At 37.0% G+C, this 21715-nt stretch overlaps 2 protein-coding genes across 7 annotated transcripts in view; one reads left to right on the forward strand and one right to left on the reverse strand.

Moving 5' to 3' along the window:
• Positions 1–7697, forward strand: part of ACVR2A (activin A receptor type 2A) — a 90755-nt gene extending 83058 nt beyond the window's left edge. For both annotated transcript variants that reach the window (XM_084893038.1, XM_084893039.1), the window contains 2 exons: positions 2986–3116; positions 4577–7697. In XM_084893038.1, coding sequence (XP_084749164.1) covers positions 2986–3116; positions 4577–4771 — 326 coding nt within the window. In that variant the 3' untranslated portion in view covers positions 4772–7697. The remainder of the gene's footprint in view (positions 1–2985; positions 3117–4576) is intronic.
• A 3678-nt stretch (positions 7698–11375) lies between these two features.
• The window catches only part of ORC4 (origin recognition complex subunit 4), a 52541-nt gene continuing 42201 nt past the window's right edge, over positions 11376–21715 (reverse strand). For 4 of the 5 annotated variants that reach the window (XM_084893051.1, XM_084893049.1, XM_084893050.1 and 1 more), the window contains 5 exons: positions 17605–17691; positions 15233–15341; positions 14451–14546; positions 14302–14369; positions 11376–11636 (listed from right to left, as the gene is read on the reverse strand). In XM_084893051.1, the coding sequence (XP_084749177.1) occupies positions 11448–11636; positions 14302–14369; positions 14451–14546; positions 15233–15341; positions 17605–17691 (549 nt within the window). In that variant the 3' untranslated portion in view covers positions 11376–11447. Of the gene's footprint in view, positions 11637–14301; positions 14547–15232; positions 15342–17604; positions 17692–21715 lie in introns of all 5 variants that reach the window. The other variant, XM_084893053.1, reaches the window with a different exon arrangement.

The raw sequence follows: 21715 nt of genomic DNA on the forward strand, positions 1-21715 counted from the left end.
GATGATTATATTCAAAGGTAGTATTTTAAACTACACATTTTAATTTTTTAAAAAATAGGAGGTGGTAGCTTAGAGAATTCAGGAGTCAGGGGAGAGAGGGAGGCAATATATATGGGTCCTTCACCTTGCCAGATGTTTTGCTGGGCACTTCACATAGCTTTAGGTTATTTCCTAAAACACCATTGGAGGTAGCAATTATCTCAGTTTTACACATGAGAAATTGAGGCTCAAATTTTAAGTAGAAATTAAGTAGCTTGCCTGTTTTAGCCTCAAAGTAGTGGTAAATGGTAAAACATAGTAGATTTGAAGCTCTGACCCAGATGTAGGGAGAAGGCTGTGCTATTAGTTCATGTGGGTCCTGCCCCAGGTTCTAAGTCAACTCCTCTGGCCAGAGGAAATGCATGAAGAGTTGAGACTTTTGCTCACAGGACATTCAGGTTGAGTCTCATATACCCGACTAACCAGTCTGTCCTCTGTGACACATAAACGAGCAGGCGTGTGGATATACCACAAGTTAAATTCTGTCTCCTTAAAGCTTTGAAAGTGTGATCTGATGTAGACATTATTGCAAATGTTTGCCTGCCCAGCACCTGGGTTCTAAGGATTCATGTTCTTTGTTCTTGTTAGTGAAGTCATTGTTCATGCCTATAAATACTTGCATTGACTGATAATAAATCTGCATACTATGTTCCTGGTGTGAGATTTATAGTGCTATAAGTACTTGGTCTTAGTGCTCTTCGCAAAGCTTCTCTACTCCCTTCAGTAATGTTACAGTTTTTGCATGTGAATATAAGGCAAACTTTGTTAAACTCCCAAATGTAAATGAACTTGATCTGGTGTTTTACATTTTAACTTAAAACTGCCTAAAAACTTTCCGTGGATTGTGAAAGACCATAGAAACTGTTGAATATTTTAAAAGGTACAACCAATTTAGCCTATGTTTATAACATTTGGGGGGGGGGGATATAGATAGATAGATAGATAGATAGATAGATAGATAGATAGATAGATAGACAGACAGATAAAAGTCTAAGCAACCAAACGACCAGTCAACCGGTCACTATGATGCACACTGACCACCAGGGGACAGATGTTCAATGCACAGGGTTGGTGTCCCTCCTGTCTGGATAGGGTCTGCAGGGATCAGGCCTGTGGGGATCAGGCTCTCTCCTGTCTGGATCAGGCCTGTGGTGATCAAGCTGAAACCAGCTCTCCAACATCCCGAAGGGGTCCCAGACTGTGAGGGCGCAGGCCAGGCTGAGGGACCCCACCAGTGCATGAATCCGTGCACCAGGCCTCTAGTGTTTAATAAGAACTTCATTAATATGAATTCTACACAGCGAACCATTAGATAGGTGTTACTTAGGGCCCCGCCCTTAAGTAATGTGCAGTTTCATTAAGGTGGCAGATTTTTTCTGGGACTCTTAAATTAATTCTAGAGTAAGGTAAGTATGGATTGTCTAGCCCAGTGCTTGGTACATAGGCATTCAGTAAATATTTTTGGATAAATGTAACACCTGAGAACTGAATGTAAGGAAGTGTTACGGGAGTTTACACTGAGGAAATGGCTGTTACTGGGAGGAGGATTTGCCAGAGACGCTTTTATGGAAAAGGGTGGATGCCTGGCGTGTGCTGTGAAGTACCGAATTGCAGTTAGGCATTTCTAACCTTTAGGCAGAAACGGGCGCAGAGGATAGTGTGGATATTGCTAAAGTGAGTGCTTTAAAATTTCTTGTTATCTAATTGTTGATTCAGTTCAGTGATTCTCAAACTAATGAGTTTCCAAACCCCTGGGGGTCTTGTTGACTCAGATTCTGACTAGAGGTCTGGGTTGGGCCTGATATTTACAGGTTACAAGGTGTACTAGGTCAGGCCATGCTGCCGCCCTCTGGACCACACTCTGAGGAGGGGTGGAATAGACGCCTTAGCGGGACAGTGCTGTCACTGCAGGTGTTCTAGGGGAGGCTGTGACCAGGCATCAGAAGTGCTCACATTTAGAGAGGGTGGGGTTAGATGCCTTTCTTTATGACTTATTGTTTGACTTATATTCTTTTCAGGAGGATTTAGTGCATTTAAAGAGCTTGTACAGGGTTTATGCTACGTACAGACACAGCTGGACACTGAAATTGCTGATTGGTGACAGGCTTCTGTCAAGGGGAGAAAGCACAGACTTTAGTCATTCACATGGATTCATATACCAACTCTACACTTAAGAGCTGTATGCAAATTAGGGAACTTTTCTGAGCTTCCTTCTTATTTGTAAAATAGATGTAATCTGATCTTCAGTCTGTAAAAGTGAAATGGAAATAAATAATATATGTAAAGTTCCTGATCAGGAGAAAAGTGCATCAGATATTAGTAACTCCTGACTACGTTTTCCTGTTTGAGTATGTCTAAGAAACCAGGAAACACTTATATTACTGAAGAAATATTGCTTATCTGTGAAAGCACATTCTGAATTGTTGGCAACCTTGTGTGGAGTGTTTGTGATTTGAAAAACAATGTATTTTTGTCAGCTCTTGTGAGGGCAGAGGAGGCAGACTCTGAAGTACAGAGCCCTTTATGTGTTGGGAGTCTGAGCTTTTCATATTTAGAGATGGTTGTAACAGACTGAACCCAGGCTTCAGCAATGGCAGCACTACTGCTTACAGCTCCACTGGTTTGAACTGCAAGAGGAGGGGGTACCCGAGAGCGATTTTCAACTATCAGTGGTTCCATGTGTCCTACATACATACCTATGGCGATAACCAGTACTCACATAGGGGTTAAGAAAGCTCCTTACAGGCCTTTGCAAAGTCACATACCAAGTCAGACTCCTGACTTCCCCTAAGCTAGAGTTTGGGTCACACTGTAAGTCTGGTTGAGAATGCTTCTCTCATTGTAGCATGTAACAGCTGGGAATGTGATAGTGTTTTAAAGTTTGTTCACTTTGGAAGCCAGGGAAATTTGAATTAAAAGATTTCCCCTCTTTTATTTACACTTTAGGACCTGTAGATGAGTACATGCTGCCATTTGAGGAAGAGATCGGCCAGCATCCATCTCTTGAAGACATGCAGGAAGTTGTTGTGCATAAAAAAAAGAGGCCCGTTTTAAGAGATTATTGGCAGAAGCATGCTGTAAGTTACGCAGTTAGCTTGTCACATGAAATCCCAATAAAATGCTTTGCAGAGGAATGATTTACACCTCTGCACATTTCTAGGAGGTGATCTTCATTAGAATACTGTGTTCTGGAAACTAGAAGATTGTGCGCTCACAGGGGAGATAGAGAAACACCCAGTTCTCTCCTTGGTTGCAAGATTTTCAAATTCTTAAGGATGCTCTGAAACTAGAGTGTAGGTGGGCACAGGATGAGACAATATTGTCGTGGTTATTTTGGTATAGATAAAACCAGGATCATAGATAAAATCAAGTTAAGCATTCTCAGGAATTGCTTTTTCTTTCTTTCTTTTCTTTTTTTAAATATATTTTATTGATTTTTTACAGAGAGGAAGGGAGAGAGATAGTTAGAAACATCGATGAGAGTCATCGATCAGCTGCCTCTTGCACACCCCCTACTGGGGATATGCCCGCAACCAAGCTACCTGCCCTTGACCGGAATCGAACCCGGGACCCTTCAGTCCCCAAGCCAACGCTCTTCATTGAGCCAAATCGGTTTCGGCAGGAATTGCTTTCTAATTGCAAGATAGAAATGCTGATTGTTAATGTAGACCTCTTATAGCAGTGGTTCTCAACCTTTTTAATGCTTTGACCCTTTAATACAGTTCCTCATGTTGTAGTGACCACCAACCATAAAATTATTTTCGTTGCTACTTCATAACTGTAATTTAGCGACCCACAGGTTGAGAACCGCTAGCAGGGTCTCCTAAGACCATCAGAAAACAGATATTTACATTACAATTCATAACAGTAGCAAAATTAGTTATGAAGCAGCAATGAAAATAATTTTATGGTTGGGGGTCACTACAACATGAGGTACTGTATTAAAGGGTCGCAACACTAGAAAGGTTGAGAACCACTGTCCTATAGCCTTGGTCTTGAATCCATTTCAAGGGTTACACTAAAATGACTCGGTTTATGAACAATGGATAGCAATTTTTAGAATTTAAAAACATTAATCATCTACTCTGATAATCTCCAATGCTAAAAATTTTTCTCAGTGCTTCTCTTATTCTTTTTTTAAAATATATTTTTATTGATTTCAGAGGAAGGGAGGGAGAGAGAAACTATCAATGATGAGAGAGAATAACTGATTGGCTGCCTCCTCGTGACCCCCACTGGGGATCGAGCCAGCAACCCGGGCACGTGACCTTGACCGGAATCGAACCTGGGACCCTTCAGTCCGCAGGCCGATGCTCTATCCACCGAGCCAAGCCAGCCAAGGCTGCTTCTCTTATTCTTAACATGCCTGCATACAGTAGATACTAAAAAATGAACACTGACAAATAATAGCAAATTTGGTTAATCTTGACACTTTCTTTGATCCACAAAAATAGCAATTTGTTTATGGAAGTTTTACTCAATTTCCCAATAGAAAACAAAAATTGCCATGGTTTTTTACTATGTTTTTCCTTTGTAGGGAATGGCAATGCTCTGTGAAACGATAGAAGAATGTTGGGATCATGATGCAGAAGCCAGGTTATCAGCTGGATGTGTAGGGGAAAGAATTACTCAGATGCAGAGACTAACAAATATCATTACCACAGAGGACATTGTAACAGTGGTCACAATGGTGACAAATGTTGACTTTCCTCCCAAAGAATCTAGTCTATGATGGTTGCACCATGTGTACACATTGAGAAACGGGACTGTGAACTGGAGCTGCTAAGCTAATGAAACTGCTTACAGTGTATTTTCTGTGTGAAATGAGCAGGAGGTCTCCTGGAGACGTCTAAAAGAAGACCCTCGCTTAAAACTGTGGCTCTGGGAGACTTACGACACTGCCTGTAGCAGAGACGTGAAAGGACGCGATGAAGAGAAGCATTGTAAACTCTATAATAAACTTTTGAGAAAGTGTACATGAAGAATGTGGCCCTCTCCAAATCAAGGCTCTTTGGACCTGGCTAATCAAGTGTTTGAAACTGACTTCAGATTTCTAATGTCTGTCAGAAGACACTAATTCCTTAAATGAACTACTGGTATTTTTTTTTAAATCAGAAACTTTTCATTTCAGATTTTAAAAAGGGTAACTTGTTTTTATTGCATTTGCTGTTGTGTTTCTATAAATGACTATTGTAATGCCAATATGACACAGCTTGTGAATGTTTAGTGTGCTGCTGTTCTGTGTACATAAACAGTCATCAAAGTGGGGTACAGTAAAGAGGCTTCCAAGCATTACTTTAACCTCCCTCAACAAGGTATACCTCAGTTCCACGGTTGCTAAATTATATAATTGAAAACACTAACAAAATTTGCATAATAAATTGATCCATGTTTTGTAACAAGGTATTACAAATTCACTGTGTTATTTAAGAAAAAAAGGTAAGCTATGCTTAGTGCCAACAGTAAGTGGCCATTCATAAAGCAGTGTTTTAGCTTTTTTTGTGTTAGCTTGTAATTTAAGGAAAAAAGTGCTGTTCTTTGAAATGAAAAATGGTGGTATTCCCCCTTCTCCCCATGTTTTAAAGCTTCATCTTATATCCAGTTCCCAAAATATTGCATTTTTACCTAAGTATTTTTTTTAGGTGTGCTGTGTTTGGGGAATATTTGAAAATTTAAAGCATGATTTAAAATTTTTTAAGTGAGCTGTGACACTGGATAGCTCTTCATTTTTATTCTTTTAAAATAGATTTTTTTCCTATTTATATATGTAAAATTGTAGTGTATTTCTTTTCACCAAACAGTGTGTGGGACATTCTTTATCACTGTTTTAGGATCACCTCAGGAAGTGTCATTACCCAGAATTCCTCACTCTCTGCTTTGAGACTTATAAGTTTATCACCATATTTCTGCTTGGTGCCATCTTGTCAGAGTAATATTTGATGTCTGTGATATGTAAAGAATTATCCTAGGATATAGACTGTAAATTTTAAGCACAGATTTCAGATGTTACCATTGTAAAATAAATCAGGGATAACAAGTTAAACCTATAACTTAAAATATGCAATGACATTTAGAGGTAATCAATATTGAAAATAGGTCACATAGAGCCGTCTCCTCTTGCAAATTGCTCTCACAACTGACTCTGATATTAATTTAAGATAGTTCATTCCTTATCCTTGATAAGAAAATGAAATTGATGGTAGGCTTCAAAGTGCTTTTCAAAACAGTATACCATTAGAATATCATTGGATTCTTTCTCAAATTATTCAGGCCACAGTAAAACATTCATTTCCTGAGTTTCTAGATTACTGACCACCAGTATTATGTATGCTATATACTTTTTGTCAGGTCATTTTAAAATCCATACATTAACTTTATAAAATAATTTTTTACATGTCACTGTCTGGCGCTCACTGTGAATGTGTTATCTTTAAATGGCTCTTTAACCACACAGTACACTACATTTTACATAGAATATGCACTTAATCTCTGGGAATAATAAGTTATATTATTTAAAAATAATAAATAGGTCAACAAACTAAGCAGGGAGGGAAAAAAGAGTAAATGCATCGTTGCCTGTGTGCCACACACCATCTAGAACATTCTCTCGGTCACATCATGTGCCCAAGTTGTCATGTCATTTTATTCCCATTTCAATGTTGAGTTCACCTCTTTAGTTAAAAAAAGTACTTTGGCTATCGATTTCTTGATATGGTTTTGCTTCCACTTTGAAACTAATCAAGAAAGGAAAATAATCAGAATGTTCACACAAGAAAATTGTTAATCTCCTGAAGACTAATTTACATCTGTTCTAAACATTTAATCCTGATTTTAAAAGTTAAAAATCTAAAACAAGAGGAATATTATGATTATTTGTCCTATGTGGGTACTTAGGGATAAATTTTATAAGACCAGTTATTCACAAGATAAATTTTTCTTGTAAGTTAGAATTTTTTTTTTAGAAATCTGGGTATTGTACTTAACCAATTTTAAAGCTTGTATCCTTTTGAGAACGTTATTAGAAAAACTTTTTATAAGCAGTTATGTAAGAATGTTCTGGTGACTACCTTGTCCTGATACCCAGTCTCATTTAGAACTTTCTTTTGCCGGGCATTTTCATATCTGGTTTACAGTCAGGGCAGAGTGGGCAAGTCAACAAAACGTTTGAGCTGGTGATACTAAAAAAAGAAAGATCAAAGAATGAAAAAATGATGACTTTGTTTTGTGGTAAATGGATCCCAATACTTTTTTTCCTCATGTGTATGGTGCTCCTTATGATTCGTCTTATATTTTGCCTTTCTGATACCCATCACACTGCTGCTCTAACTCATACTCTTTACCTTGCCCAGATCTTCACCTAAAGAACGCTTTATGATCAACTGCCATAGGACTGATGATGGATTAACCGGTATTTGGCTTTATTCGAAGTCAATGCCCTGCACAGCTCTTGTATGTATTTTAGATGCTAGGAAGTTTTCAGCATGTGATGTGTGATTCTTGTTTGAGTGTTTATTACAGGTACCTTGTGAATTCTAGAACAGACTGTGCCTCACAATTGTTGGCACCATGAACTATCTTTCATGGTGATGGTTTTGAAAATATAATTGGGAAACCCCAATAAATTTGGGATTTAAAATAGAATCATATATCATCAAATTTTTTTAAAAAAAATCATCTTCCCCTTTTCCTTATCCCTACATAACAACTGCATTTAAGTAAAATGCAGCTGCTATGGGGGAAACCCCTGACCAGATGATACTTTGGTGGGATAAACTGATTACTGTTTTAAAAAAACTGCTTCACCATAGATATTTTCCAGTTTCTCTTTTTTACCTTTCTAAAAAATTACTTTTTAGGAACATTTGGTATAATGTGCATAAAATTATTTACCGATTTATGGGCAAAATGATACAAGTAGCATTTTGATTGAACATCATTTACCTCAGATATTCAACCAGCAGTACATTTTTTATGCAGTCTAAACCCATATCCTATTTGTTACTTCTCAAAATATTGGAAAGCAATTATTTAGCTTTACTCTGTATTTCTTGTCACTGTTTTGGGCACAGGTTGTTGTACTACTGTCGAATTGTACTTGCTGTTTTTTCTGCAAGTATTTAACAAAAAGCTAAAAAAAAGAAATAGCCCTATTAAACCCCACCTTGGATAAGTGATTGTTAAATATTGTACAAATAAAATGTATGCTATTCCCATTCCATCCCCAAGTTAAATAAAAAAAAGTGAATATAGAATGATTTGCATATGCAGTTTTTCTTTAGCTATATATGTTCTTCTTAAAGAGGGGAAGAGTAGCTTTGTAATTTATAGTGAGGTTTCCACCTTGAGATTTGCAAGAATGGGGATAATTTTAAAAGGGAGGCTTGCCAGTTAGGAATGTCCTCTCTTTGTTGTCTAAGCAGATTGTATTCCCACTAAAGTATTTATTTATGTTGATCCTGCCAGTTTTAGGAAGCCAGAGGCTAGTTGGCATTAGTTGTCTTCATATGGAAATAAAAAAATGTGACTTAGGAATGAGCCCTCAAAGAGATATATTCCCAATTTGTAACCTGTTTACCAAGTGGATGGAAGGATTCTGGTATTTTCATACAATCAGTATTAGGAAGCCAGCTCCCATTTACATATCTAATGTTGCACAAGTTTTGTTTATAATGTGGCTTTTGAAGAAAGGGGCGACGAAAAGCCCCACAATGCCACACGGAATGTCACAGTTCACACTGATTCTCAAGCTTTTAGGGTAAAGGCAAAAGGAGGGGAGGTAGTTTGAAAGAACCTGCACTGTCTTCTAAACCACTTGAAAATGGAAACAATGGTGGAATCTACAGGAACACTGGAATTGTTTTCTACAATGTGTTCTGCAAAACACTGATTTATCTTTTCAGGAAGCTAATACATTATACACTCAACATGTATAGCATTATGACATAGTAAGTTTACAAAACAGGTTTTCATTCCTCAGAGCCATTCATGTGCATGTGCACATGAACTAGAATGTTTGTCTCTTTAATTAAAACTAGAGGTCCGGTGTGTGAAATGTGTGTGTGTGTGTGTGGGGGGGGGGGTGGGGGGGGGGGAGTCCCTCAGCCGGGCCTGCACCCTCTCCCAGTCCGGTATTGGGAGATGTCTGACTGCCCTTGCGCCTTACTGCCTGCCTGCTCACTGCTGCTTATTGCTCAGCTTGCTGCTCCTTAGCACTGCCACAGAGGCAGGAGAGGCTCCAGCTACCAATGCTGAGCTCTCCAGCTGTGAACCCAGCTCCTGTGTCGAGTGTCTGCCCCCTAGTGGTCAGTGTGCGTCATAGCCACAGGTTCTGGTCCTTCCACCATATCAGGTAGCTTAGGCTTTTATTATATATCTAGAAGATGATTTGTTTTATAGGAACCTGTTTCTGTTAGGACACCTGGGGGGGGGGGGGGAGGGGGGGGTGTTATGGGTAAAAACTGCACTGAATTCTTCCACACCTGTTTTTCAATCTGTTGACCTAAGGAGGGGATGGTTTGCTTTCTGTTTCACTGAGTATGAAAACCCACCTTGCTACTTAGTTTTTTAATCTATATACTTGCCTGTTGATTGATCTAATGCAGCTCATATGTACCAGAGAGGCAGAGGAGGGAGGGATCTCAGTCTTTTAGTGGTGTTTAGCTTAATAAAAATTTATAAACCTCAAGACAGTTCTTCAAGTATTTTAACAGTCGGTGCCTTAAAATAGTTTTTAAAAATTTTTAAAGGGTCAATTTTAGCTCAAGTGTAAAATAAAATCTTTGCTTCTAGTAACAGTGATTCTATCATGTTGGCAAAACATCCCCTAAAAATCTGTCGAGTATTGCACAGAACTAGTATGTAAGCCTTAGTTTAGTGAGACTGCTGAAAAGCAAGTGACAGTGATCTGAAGACTTGGCCTTGGGCAGGGCATGACTGGCTAAGTGTGCGAACAATAGGTTGTAACTACTGAAGAGCTACTTTTATTATGCACAGATATTTCTATTCTATGTCCAAGACCAGATAAAAACCAGATAAATCATTTTCTGGAGCATTCTTTAAAAAATACATGGGAAGAAACCTTTACTGGACTTCAAGCCTTAATAGCAATAAAGGCTTGATGTCAATAAACCCAATTCTGTCATCATCCTCTGATTCTGGACACTGCCACCACTATGCTAGATTTTTTCATCTGCAGGTAACGGCATTGAAACATCCTATCGTCTTTGACAGTTACAAGTATTACAAACTGCACAAGATTAGGGACAGTGCCTTTGGTAAACCTTCCATGAAAACAATAGGCAATCAAATAATCCTGATTAAATGCAGTCACTAACACTTAATGCTTATTAAATTCTACTTTAAATATATGGCTGTATTAGTTTACAGATTCCTGAATTTATAAGGTGATCCTTTGGCTGACAGTTCCACATTCCTCTTGTGATTTACTTTTAGATATAGATTTAGTTAACACTGCCGAACATTTCCCAGTCTTTGTGAAAGAGGTTTTTCAGGAATTTCATAAAGCACCTGTTTAAAAACAGATAAATTCTGATCACTTTGGACTAGAATAGGCCCAAGGGATCTACATTTAAGAACACGCTTAACTCTTCAATGGATTCTTCTATAGATAGTATAAAGTACCACAGCTGGAAGAAGTCTGGAGGAAAATGTCCAAACTTTTAGCCTTTTTCTTCCATGTGAAGCATCTTCTAGCCCAGTGGTCGGCAAACTCCTTAGTCAACAGAACCAAATATCAATAGTAATCAACGATTGAGATTTCTTTTGAGAGCCAAATTTTTTAAAACTTAAACAATTTCTAACGCCACTTCTTCAAAATACTCTCCCAGGCCATGGTATTTTGTAGAAGAGCCACACTCAAGGGGCCAAAAAACGGCATGTGGCTTGAGAGCCGCAGTTTGCCGACCACGGTTCTAGCCAAATTGGCCAGGCTCCTGAACTAGACCTGGGTCTGGAATATAATCTAACATTTCCATGGTACAGAAAAATTTTTTAAAAATTATTCATTACATCTCAATGCTTGCTGTTGTTTCTTTAATGTTTATAAAAATATCGGCTGCTAGACTGAAATGAACATTTCAAATGTAACACAAAAATACTTCATAACTGTTAAATAAGTATATGGTTCAATGCCTAAGAAATAGTCACATTTATTTTTTTGAACTTCTAATTCAACGTAGTCTAGATTACTGGAATTATAAATCATGAAACTGCTCATAATTTAAAGACATGACATAGCCAAGGATCCTACCTGTGTAACAGTTCCCCATGAATACAAAAATACATGTCTATAAATATAAAAAATGTATTAACACATCTTATTAAAGGACAATAGCTTTTAGTTCTTTAGAAGTCTGCCAGAAACTACATTCCTGAAGCCCTGGGTTATACTATAACCAGCTTAGTGAGGATGTTGCCCACTGCCTAACATCTGTAGGACAGTTGGGATATTTCTGCAAAGCATTCATAATTTGAGTATTATCCAAAAGTAGTTTCATCAGCTGGTACTCTCTCTGTGCATTTACTGAAGTTCTTTCCACGGGCCTTATTAATTCTAATTGTTGTAAGTGTTCAAAGGCCTGAAAGACAAAAAAAAATAAAAAATAGTTTAGGTTCATTAGAGGAACAATGCAGAGAATAGTTAAGGTTTTTGGTCAGTTCTGGAATAGAATAACAGAAAACAAAACTTAATAGAAATCAATAAAATCCAAAAACAACTTCATCAACTTCACAAAAACTTGTGTATCAGGTGAAGCAGTGTCAATACATAGTTATCAGTCCATACATTGTTGAATGTGAACAGGACACATTTTAATGCAGTCTGCACACTATGATTGTTTCTGATCTTATTTTATATCATATTTCCTACTAGTGATGAAGTTAATGGTTTCCAGCTCTCTCTAAAAAAAAAAAGATCCTCTGGCACCGGTTTGGCTCAGTGGATAGAGCGTCGGCCTGCGGACTGAAAGGTCCCGGGTTCGATTCCGGTCAAGGTCATGTACCTTGGTTGTGGGCACATCCCCAATAGGGGGTGTGCAAGAGGCAGCTGGTCGATGATTCTCTCTCATCGACGTTTCTAACTCTCTATCCCTCTCTCTTCCTCTCTGTGAAAAATCAATAAAATATATTTTAAAAAAAATCTAAGATCCACTATTCCAATACTTTTTGAGTTATTACTCAAATTTGCACTTATATTTTATTTGAACCTTTGTAAGAATTTGCTATGTAAGTTTAATACAGCTGAGGGGAATGAGCCCTAGGAGCTCAGCAAGCCTGTCAGCTGACCTTGTGACTCAGCAGAGCAGAACCGGAGTGGAGGAGAGGGGCCAGCTCCTGCTCCTTTGGGAGTCCAGTGGAGACTGCCACCACCTGTCAGAGTTCCCTTCCATCTTCCCCACCTTACCGGGTTCTCTTCTGTCTGTTTCCTCTTACCTCTTTTATAACCCTGATGATTGTTCTAGGTATTTTATTAGGTTATGAAAAAAAACCATTAAATCATGAAATACTAAATGTAAATACTGACATTGCAATAGATTCCTGAGCTTTCTATATTCCTACAGCTTTATTGTGAAAAATAATATAATTAGAACATATTCTCTGTATATCATAAAAATTCTTCTGATGAAAGAGAAGTAGCTTAGATGACACTTCTGAAAATGAGAAAATACAAAAGGCTGGGACTGAATAAAATTTATAGGCAGCAAAAATATTTGCTTTTAAATGTAGGAACTCCTAAGAATGTAAATGCTCAGGTACCTTTTTCCACTGACAAAGCTCCCCAAGCCATGACTATCAGACAGACACGGGTGTCAGGAAGGGGGAGAAAACCCACCTGCACTGTGCTCGATACGCTTCCTGTTGTGAAGAAATGACAATGCCCCAACACTTTTTGGTTGCTACAAGAAATAAAATTCTGACTACACGGGTTTACAGGGGATGCTAAGGATTGTATTGGTCCATTGCTTTAAAATACAAAATTTTTTCTCAGATAGTCCTCTAGAGCTGTGCTGTCCAATAAGGTAACCATTAGCCACATAGGGCTATTGAGCATTTGAAATGTGGGACTTGATTTTTAATTTTATTTAATTTTCATTAAGTTGAGTTTTTAAAAACCAAAGCTGGAGTCAATAAAAAAAAAAAAAACAACAACTATGTTTAGAACAATTTCAGAATGTAAATTTTTTTTTGTAAAATATTTTTTTATTGATTTCAAAAAGAGAGAAATATTAATGATGAGAGAATTATTGATAGAATGCTTCCTGCAGGCTCCCTACTGAGGATGGAGTCTGCAACCTGGGCATGTGCCCTAATGGAATCGAACTGTGACCTACTGGTTCATAGGTTGATGGTCAACTACTGAGCAACACTGCCGGGACTACATCTACTTCTTTAGCTAAAAATTTTATGGAATCTAAAGAGCAAGTATTTCCAATGAATATTTAGGGACTATTTTGATATATTAGGTTAAATAAAATTTATTATTTAAAAAAACTTCACCTTATTTTCTTTTTTGTTGCTATAAGAAAGTTGATAATTACATTATGTGGCTCACATTATATTTTTAGTGGATAATACATATTACACAGAATAAACTTTCTCAAGTTTTAAGATCCTTGTGTCATCCAACCCCTAATAAAACCACCTCTGTATGCTTTCACCAGCCAGTGAGATTTCCCCTGTTGGTTTCTTAATGGCTTATGTAACCATTTTTGTGGCATTTTACTGCTAAAGTTATAGATTCAAACCTTGAGTTATAAAGGGATAGAACTGTATCAATGTATTTCACAAACTATAATTTTCTTTTCAGGATGTAAATGCTAGGAACAGACAGTAGAGGGCAATATACTCCTACAAACTAAAACACCTGGCTGCTAACAATGTGCAACTATGATATAGAGTTAGGCCTTGAACAATGCTGGGGGTAGGGTGCAAACAATCTTCCACACCCAGTCAAAAATCCCGAAAACTTCACTACTGTGGACAGGAAGCCTTACCAATAACAAACAGTTGGTTGACACGTATTTTGTATGTCATATGGATTATATACCATATTCTTACAATAAAGGAAGCTAGAACAGAACAATTTATTAAAAAAATCATAACAAAGAGAAAATACATTTAAAATATTTACTGAAAAAAAAATCCATGTATAAGTGGACACTATTTAAACAACCCATGTTGTTCAAGATAATCAAATTGGATATAAAATATAGCAGCCTGCAGAAAAATAGCAGTGAATCTTACCTTCATGACAACAGGTTTCTCAAAATTATAGACAGAATGGGCTTTCCTTTGAACAAATTTCTGAAACTCTGGACAAAAAGCAATGACAAAGTCAGTATCTTCAAATAAGCACTGGGGTAGAGTCAGAAGGAAACTAAGTCTCCTCTCACCATTATAGACCATCTGAAAATTGAAGGGCTCCTCTTCATAGATGTCATTTAAATGTTTCATTGCTATTATAAGACAGATTTCCAAGACTGAAAGACCTATAGTAAAAGGGAAACAAACTATGAGTTATAGTTTCTTACTGATACATAAGACTGAAATAAATATCCCTCAAACAAAATGATAAAGTGAAAGGGTGGAGAGAGGTCACCCCCCCAGGTCCAAATGTGTTTAAGTTACTACCATCTTTATTACCTTAAGCAAGTTACTCAACTTCCCTGAGCTTAGTTTTCATATCAACAAAATAAGGATATTTCTAACTTACAGAGATGTTAGAAGAATTTAGCATGTACCATATGGCCCACAGTAAACAAACTGTGCAATGGCATGTAACTTTGTCACTTAAGGCTCTTGATTATTCAAAGAATCCATAAATCCCTGGAAACTATATCTAAATTCTTTTTCCTAAAGACATGGCTCATTAGATTCTCAAAAGTGACAGTAAACCCCCATAACTGCTAAAAGCCCATGCTCTTCATTAGCACTTGCTGCAGTAAGAATACTGCAATACAGCCTTAGCTGGACTTCCCATGTGGCAAAGGGAGGGAGTGTCAGTTTTCTGGGACTTTACATGGGAGAGACAACACCTTATAAAGGACTGAGTTAAAGGCAATGTGGATATAAAAGTAGTCTGTGTATAAAGCACTATACCCAAGGTTAATTATGAAAAACACTCCATTATACAAATTTAAACCTATAAAAATTATTAATCAAGTAGGTTTCTCACCATGTACAATATTTGCTTTGGAGTCCATGCTACACAGCTGGTTAGCCTCCATCAAATCTGTTGCAGTGATAAATGGGTGTGATGTGGTTACACGACTTAAAGCAAGCATCTAGGAAACGGGGATCAGAAAAACAATTACATCTTTACGTGGGAAATGTGGCGGTATTATTGAACAACACTTTAATTTAGAGAGTCTACTCTTACGAGAAAGTAAATATTAATGCTTGGGAAAAGTATTCTCTCGTATTTAGCTCTACTAGTATTTAAATTCATATGCCATTTAACTATAAATGTAAACCATAAAAAAGTTTTGCTGCTCTTCTCTACTTCTTCCCACTTACAACTCCTCAAAGGAAGAACTTTTAAAAAGGTGTAGGGCAAACAGAGAGACCAAAAATAAATAAAATACTACTTAAAGCCCCAGACCAAATCAAACTAAAAGGCAGATGTGTGACTTGTGTATAAGTCTCTAACAACCAAATCTGCCAGTCCAGGTAGGGTTAAGTTAGCTACCTTATGTTCAATTGCTCAAAAAGGAAAAAAATAAAAACCAAAATTACACTCAGAAATAGCACTCCCTGAAAGCAGAGGCCACTTTATTTGAACTTCATTCCCTGGCTTCATTCCCTTTCTCTTACCTGTCCTTTTACATTTTACAATTAAATATTTTTGACACACAAAAAGGCAAGAGAATAATATAGTGAATAACCACAACCACTTCCTCAGCTTACGAAATATGATCTTATACAGTTAAAGCCCATCTCTTTCCTTGGTTGGACTCTCTTCTTTGTATACAAAAAGAAAAATGTACATCTTTTAAAAAATATGTTTTTTTTTTTTATTGATTTCAGAGAGGGCTAGACACAGAGAGAATCATTGACTGGCTGCGTCCTGCACACTCCCACCGGGCCTCTAGTTGAACGAACAATAAGAAGCTTCAGTTTCTTAAAAAATAAAGACAAAAATACCCAAGGGTAAAATACAGACATAGTGCGCCCTAGTTGGATAGAGCTTTGGCCTGCAGACTGAAGGATCCCAGGTTTGATTCCATTCAAGGGCACGAACCTCGATTACAGGCTCCTCCCTGGCCTGGGCCTTGGTCAGGCCATGTGCAGGAGGCAACCAATCGATGTGTTTCTCTCACATTGATATTCCTCGGTCTTTCCCTCTCTCTTTCCCTTTCTCTAAAATCAATGGGAAAATATCCTCCGATGAGCATTTAAAAAAAAACAAAACACACACAAAAAAATAAATGATACTACTTAATAAATGATACCTATTATTATAATAAATGGATGTGATCAAGAAGAAATTCATGAAACAAAATTAGTGTTTTTTTTAAAGATATTTTCCACAGATAATTTCCTAGAAACTTTAGGCTAATGTCAAATACTCTTAATAAAAGAAGAACTTTCATTTTCAGAATAAAGTACTTCTTCATTGATAATGTTTAAGCTTAAGATATTATTAATATGTCTAAGACCATAACAAGATGGGATTTATTCTAGGTATGCAAAGCTAGTTCAACCTTCAGAAGTCAAGCAGTGTAACCCAACATCCCACAGGCTAAAGAAGAAAAATCATAGATCTTATTCATTCATAGAGTAACCATTTGACAAATCCGGTATCCATTTATAATAAGCTCTCATCAAGTTAGGAATAGATGGAAATTACTTTAACTTGATAACAAATATATAAACAACCTATAGCTTCCTCATACTTAATGGTGTAAGGCTGAATGCTTTCACCCTAAGATAGTAAACAAGGCAAGGATGTCCAGCCCCTTGCCCCACCACACTTAGCAATTTTGAGAGGTTCTAGATATTGCAAGATAAGAAAAAAAAAATTATATATATATATATATATATATATATATATATATATATATATATATATATATATAAAATCAGATTGGTAAGGGGGAAAAAACCCACCTCTCTATTTTCAGAAACTTGACTGTCTCAAGAAATCTAAAAAACTCCTAGAGTGAGTTCAGCAAGTTTGCAGAGTACATCAAAATACAAAAATCAATCACATTTCTATATATTTACAAAGCGCATGCTGAAACCAAAATTAAAAACAAAACATCATATACAACTGCTCTAAAAAGTTAAATACTTCAAACATGTACAAACAGGATAAAAAATTATAAGATTATGATGAAAGACAGCAAAGAACTCAATAAAAAGAGAAAAGTACCACAGACAGAGACTGAAGGACTCCGTGTAGTAAACATGATAATTCTCCCAAAATTTATAGGTTTAATGAATTCCCAACAGAATATAATTGGTGAAATAAAAACAAAACAAACAAACAAAAAAAACACACAAAAAACAAAAACAAACCACAATAAAAACAAAGCTAAAACAAACCAATAGCATATGTAAGGACCGCAGGCTTTTGCTGACGTTGAAATGCTTCTGTAGGACGTCTTGGACACTTGTATCTTCTGAGAGACACTGGAGAGGAAAACCAAAGAAGAGTTAAGGAATCTTACAATTTAAAACTTAAATATAATTTTGTGCAACACTAGTTAGTGCACCTCATTAATTCTATTCATTAATAAATAGGTATTGGTCTGACTTAGAACACAAGAATCAAAATCAAATTTCTAGTTTATTGATTTTCTTCTTATCCTTTTACATTATTTCAATTGACACAAAGATAAAACACAATCCTTGAATTTCTAGTCTGAAAAGGGAATCTACAGTGATACTAGTGACATGATCAAAATGCAGCAAAACACACAACATAGAATAAGATTACTATAAATTACGAAAACAAAGTATGCAGAATGCTTATTGTATGAATCAATAGGTTAAAAAGAAAAAAAAGGACGGTTCAGTACATATAATTACAGCATGAGTAAAGCAGGAAGATGGCTGCATACTGACAGAAGAAAAGCAGTCATGTAATCCCGAGTTACAGTGACTGGCAAAATAATTTGTATATGAAGACAGAGGCAGAAAAATATAATCAGAAGTGACTCTAACTGTTCACACAATAGACCAAGAAGATCTGTATTAACAACGTGATGTGAAAACAAGAGAAAATTAAGACATTTATAAAAGACAAGTCTGATGAAGAATCAACTGGTGAGAAGTGGTTGAAAGAGATTTGAGGGGAAAAGGAAAAATCAGAGATGATACCATGGCATACAGAATGTCCCATGAGGAGATGTGGTCAAGAAGTGAAACTTGGATTATCAATGTTTAAGAAGCAGAAGGAAAGAGAGAAGCAAAGTAAAAGATTGAGCAAGATACTTAAGACTGGAAGAGAATACAAGCAAGAACAATGAAACCAAGGGAAAAAAACTTCAAGAGGCAAATGGTGATCAGTGATGTAAAACACTTTTTCTAATTAAGTTAAGATATATTCTGAGAGGAAGCTAATGACTTTGGAAATTCGGAGACCCTTTGAAAAAGCATTATCTAAAAGAGCCAACTGACTACAGTAAGTTAGGATTAATGAAAATAAGGTACATTTGGCATTGAAAAATATTAAATGAAAAGAGAATAAATTCAAAATTGGCAGAACCAAGAAAGCTCTGGGGAAGACTGACATTAAGTTTTAATAAATAATCTGCAAAGAATAAGGGTTATTTCTCTTTAAAAAAAAAGGAAGAAAACTAAGTACTAATTATTTCTGTATTTTCTAGAGCTAAAACTACATGTCGCTCTTTCTGCCATTGTTAAGAAGGAATAAGTTCTAGTCATATGAAATAAAGTTTTGTGTTTTCAGTAAAAATATTATCCTAGTTATAGTCCCCTGTTCCTTACTATGTTTTAGTTCTTCTCTTTCTTTTTGAAAGGGCTTACTGCCACTATACATACCTTTTATCATAAACAGCATCAAATACCCTTTGGACATACATAAGATGAACTTTCAGCTGCTGTATTACAATCAGAGCACTTGAGGGAATGAAAGTAAAATCTCTGGGACAAATATATTGATGGAAGAAATTTTTTTTCAGCAAGAATTCCAGGAAGCTCAGTTGGTTGGAGTGTCGTCCCACGCACCAAAAGGTTCTGGGTTTGATTTGGGGTCAGGGCATATACCTTGGCTGTAGGTTTGATCTCTATTTAGGGCAGACAGGAGGCAACTAATGTTTTTCTCTCTCTTGCCCTTCCTCTCTCTTTCAAATCAATAAAAATGTATCAATGGGTGAGGATTAAAACATAAATAAGTAGAATAATGTGCCAAAGATTAGCCTTCTATATTCTGTATTCTGCCTTTCTGCTCATCTATTTTTAGAGCTCTGAATCCAATGCCCCTTCTTTCTGAAGGCTATCATCTTCTTGCTTCCATAATTAGTCTGCCTAAAAGAAGCTTACAAGATCTACATGTGAACCATTAAAAAATGAAACCTCATCATAGTTTTTTTATTTCTCTTCAATTCAAACATTATAAACTGCTTGAGGATAAGGTTATTATTATCAGTAACCACTTACTGGATGCCTATTACATTTAACTAATTATGATAATTACTGAAGATATTAGATCTCAGATTTTGAAATATGTCTGAATTTCTTATGGTTGGGTCGGGAAATAATGTAAGCGGAATAAGACAGAGACTGACTGACTGATATCACCACTCACAGGAATATGGGGGAGTTCCCAGAAATAAAGCAAACCCCCGTCATGTCGTTCAGGAAAGCTGATACCTTCCCTTTCACCGATGAACACATGAACAGCTGCCACAGAGCAGGCTCTCGTGGTGCTGATTGCACTGTGTGGTAGGCCAGCCCCTTCCTCAGGTAAGAGTCTAAGCGGGATGTTACAGAATTACACCTGCACCTTAGGACCCAGGTATAACTTGGAGGCAGCAGCATATACACTAATCTCCTAGTCAGTTCCTGCTAAAACTTCTCACTGTTTGTTAACTAAACAGGGGTCTTCAAACTACGGCCCGCGGGCCACATGCGGCCCGCAGAGGAGTCTGATCCGGCCCGCCAGGTTTTTTGGGCAGTGAGCGCAGCCGAGGTGTTACAGTAGGAATTAGTAGTTCATATAGTCCGGCCCTCCAGCTCTCTGAGGGACCGTGATCTGGCCCCCACTTTAAAAAGTTTGAGGACCCCTGGGATAACAGGCAAATCTTCCTTTAACTTAGCTATAGTACTTTGGGGAAATTTTCCTGGAGGAGAATTAGCTATGGTTCTTTTAAATGTTCATTTATAAAGGGATTTCTCTTAGACTGCAATGCTGAGATAGTGTTTACTCTGCTTACTTATTTGACACATTTGGGGTATAAATATCATTGGGTGAGATTCCATAGGTGACCTATACCATTGCTTTTGGTTTAACTTTGAAATTAGAAAAACTTCCTGGACAGTCAGCACTGAGAGAAAGGATAGCTCCCTTAATGCAGTCCCCACCCCACTCCCACACATAGAACAGGGCCTCTGGCCATGGTCCTGATATATTTTTCATGTGAAGTTCATTTTATTGGTATACCGAAAGGTGGCAAGTGATTAGGATAGGGGAAAAAAGTATTAGAACTAAGAGACACAAACTCCAGCTGTCCTAATTTTACCTTATAAAAGTCTGTAAGATTGTAAAAAAGATGACAGGATAGTAGTCACATTCATTCTTACCATTTGCTGCTAAATTCAATGATATAGGATCAACAAAAAGGGGACCAAAAACCTAGGGCTACTCACTCTACAACTATATGGTTACCCATTTTCTGAGTCATCCAGAGTTTGCTTCACCAGTTACCCCCACCATCTACTGGCTTTATATACCCACTCTAAGATGAGCTGGGAAGGACAGAAAGAGGCATCAATCAATTTAGGAAAGAAAGTGTGCAAAGATAGAAATAGAAGTCCTCGGATAGCACAAACATTTACTATGAAAGATTACATTTGAATCTCTAAAGCACTCAGAAAACATATTGTTGTAATAAGACAGTCAGTTAAAGAGCTGCAGAAGCTGTAAGTCTGTGACTAACTGGAAAGTGGATTCAGAGACCAGAGATTCCAAACCTTTGAAAAGGAAGGAACAATATGGGAGCACCAATTATAAAGTGCTCCTCAAAAATGTAACTTACAGTTAGATAGAGTATCAAAGAAAATGTAGTCCCAGGCAAGACTAATTTGGAGAAGAAGTTGGAAGCAAGGACCCACACCTAATTATACAAGGTACAATATCTAGATTTTAAGGATAAAGTTAGCCATTTTTACATACAATTCCATATAGTTATATTAAGAAAAATAATAGGGAATTATTTATCAGAACCAAGTATTAAAAGTAAAGCAAAAAAATATGAAAGATTGTCCCATGCTCTAAGAGGTCACTGGTTTGATTCCCGGTCAGGGAACATGCCTAGGTTGTGGGGCAGCCCATCGATGTTTCCAAATCTCCCTCTCCCTTTCTCTCTCTCTCAAATCAATAAAAAGTTTTTGTTTTGTTTTTAAATATGTAAAGCTTAAACCCTTTATGTAAAAACAAGTTTAGTTTTTGCATATAAAGTCTGAATTGCTA

The sequence above is a fragment of the Pipistrellus hanaki genome, assembly GCF_964339955.1.
Source record: "Pipistrellus hanaki genome assembly, chromosome: 8".
Lineage (NCBI taxonomy): Eukaryota > Metazoa > Chordata > Mammalia > Chiroptera > Vespertilionidae > Pipistrellus > Pipistrellus hanaki.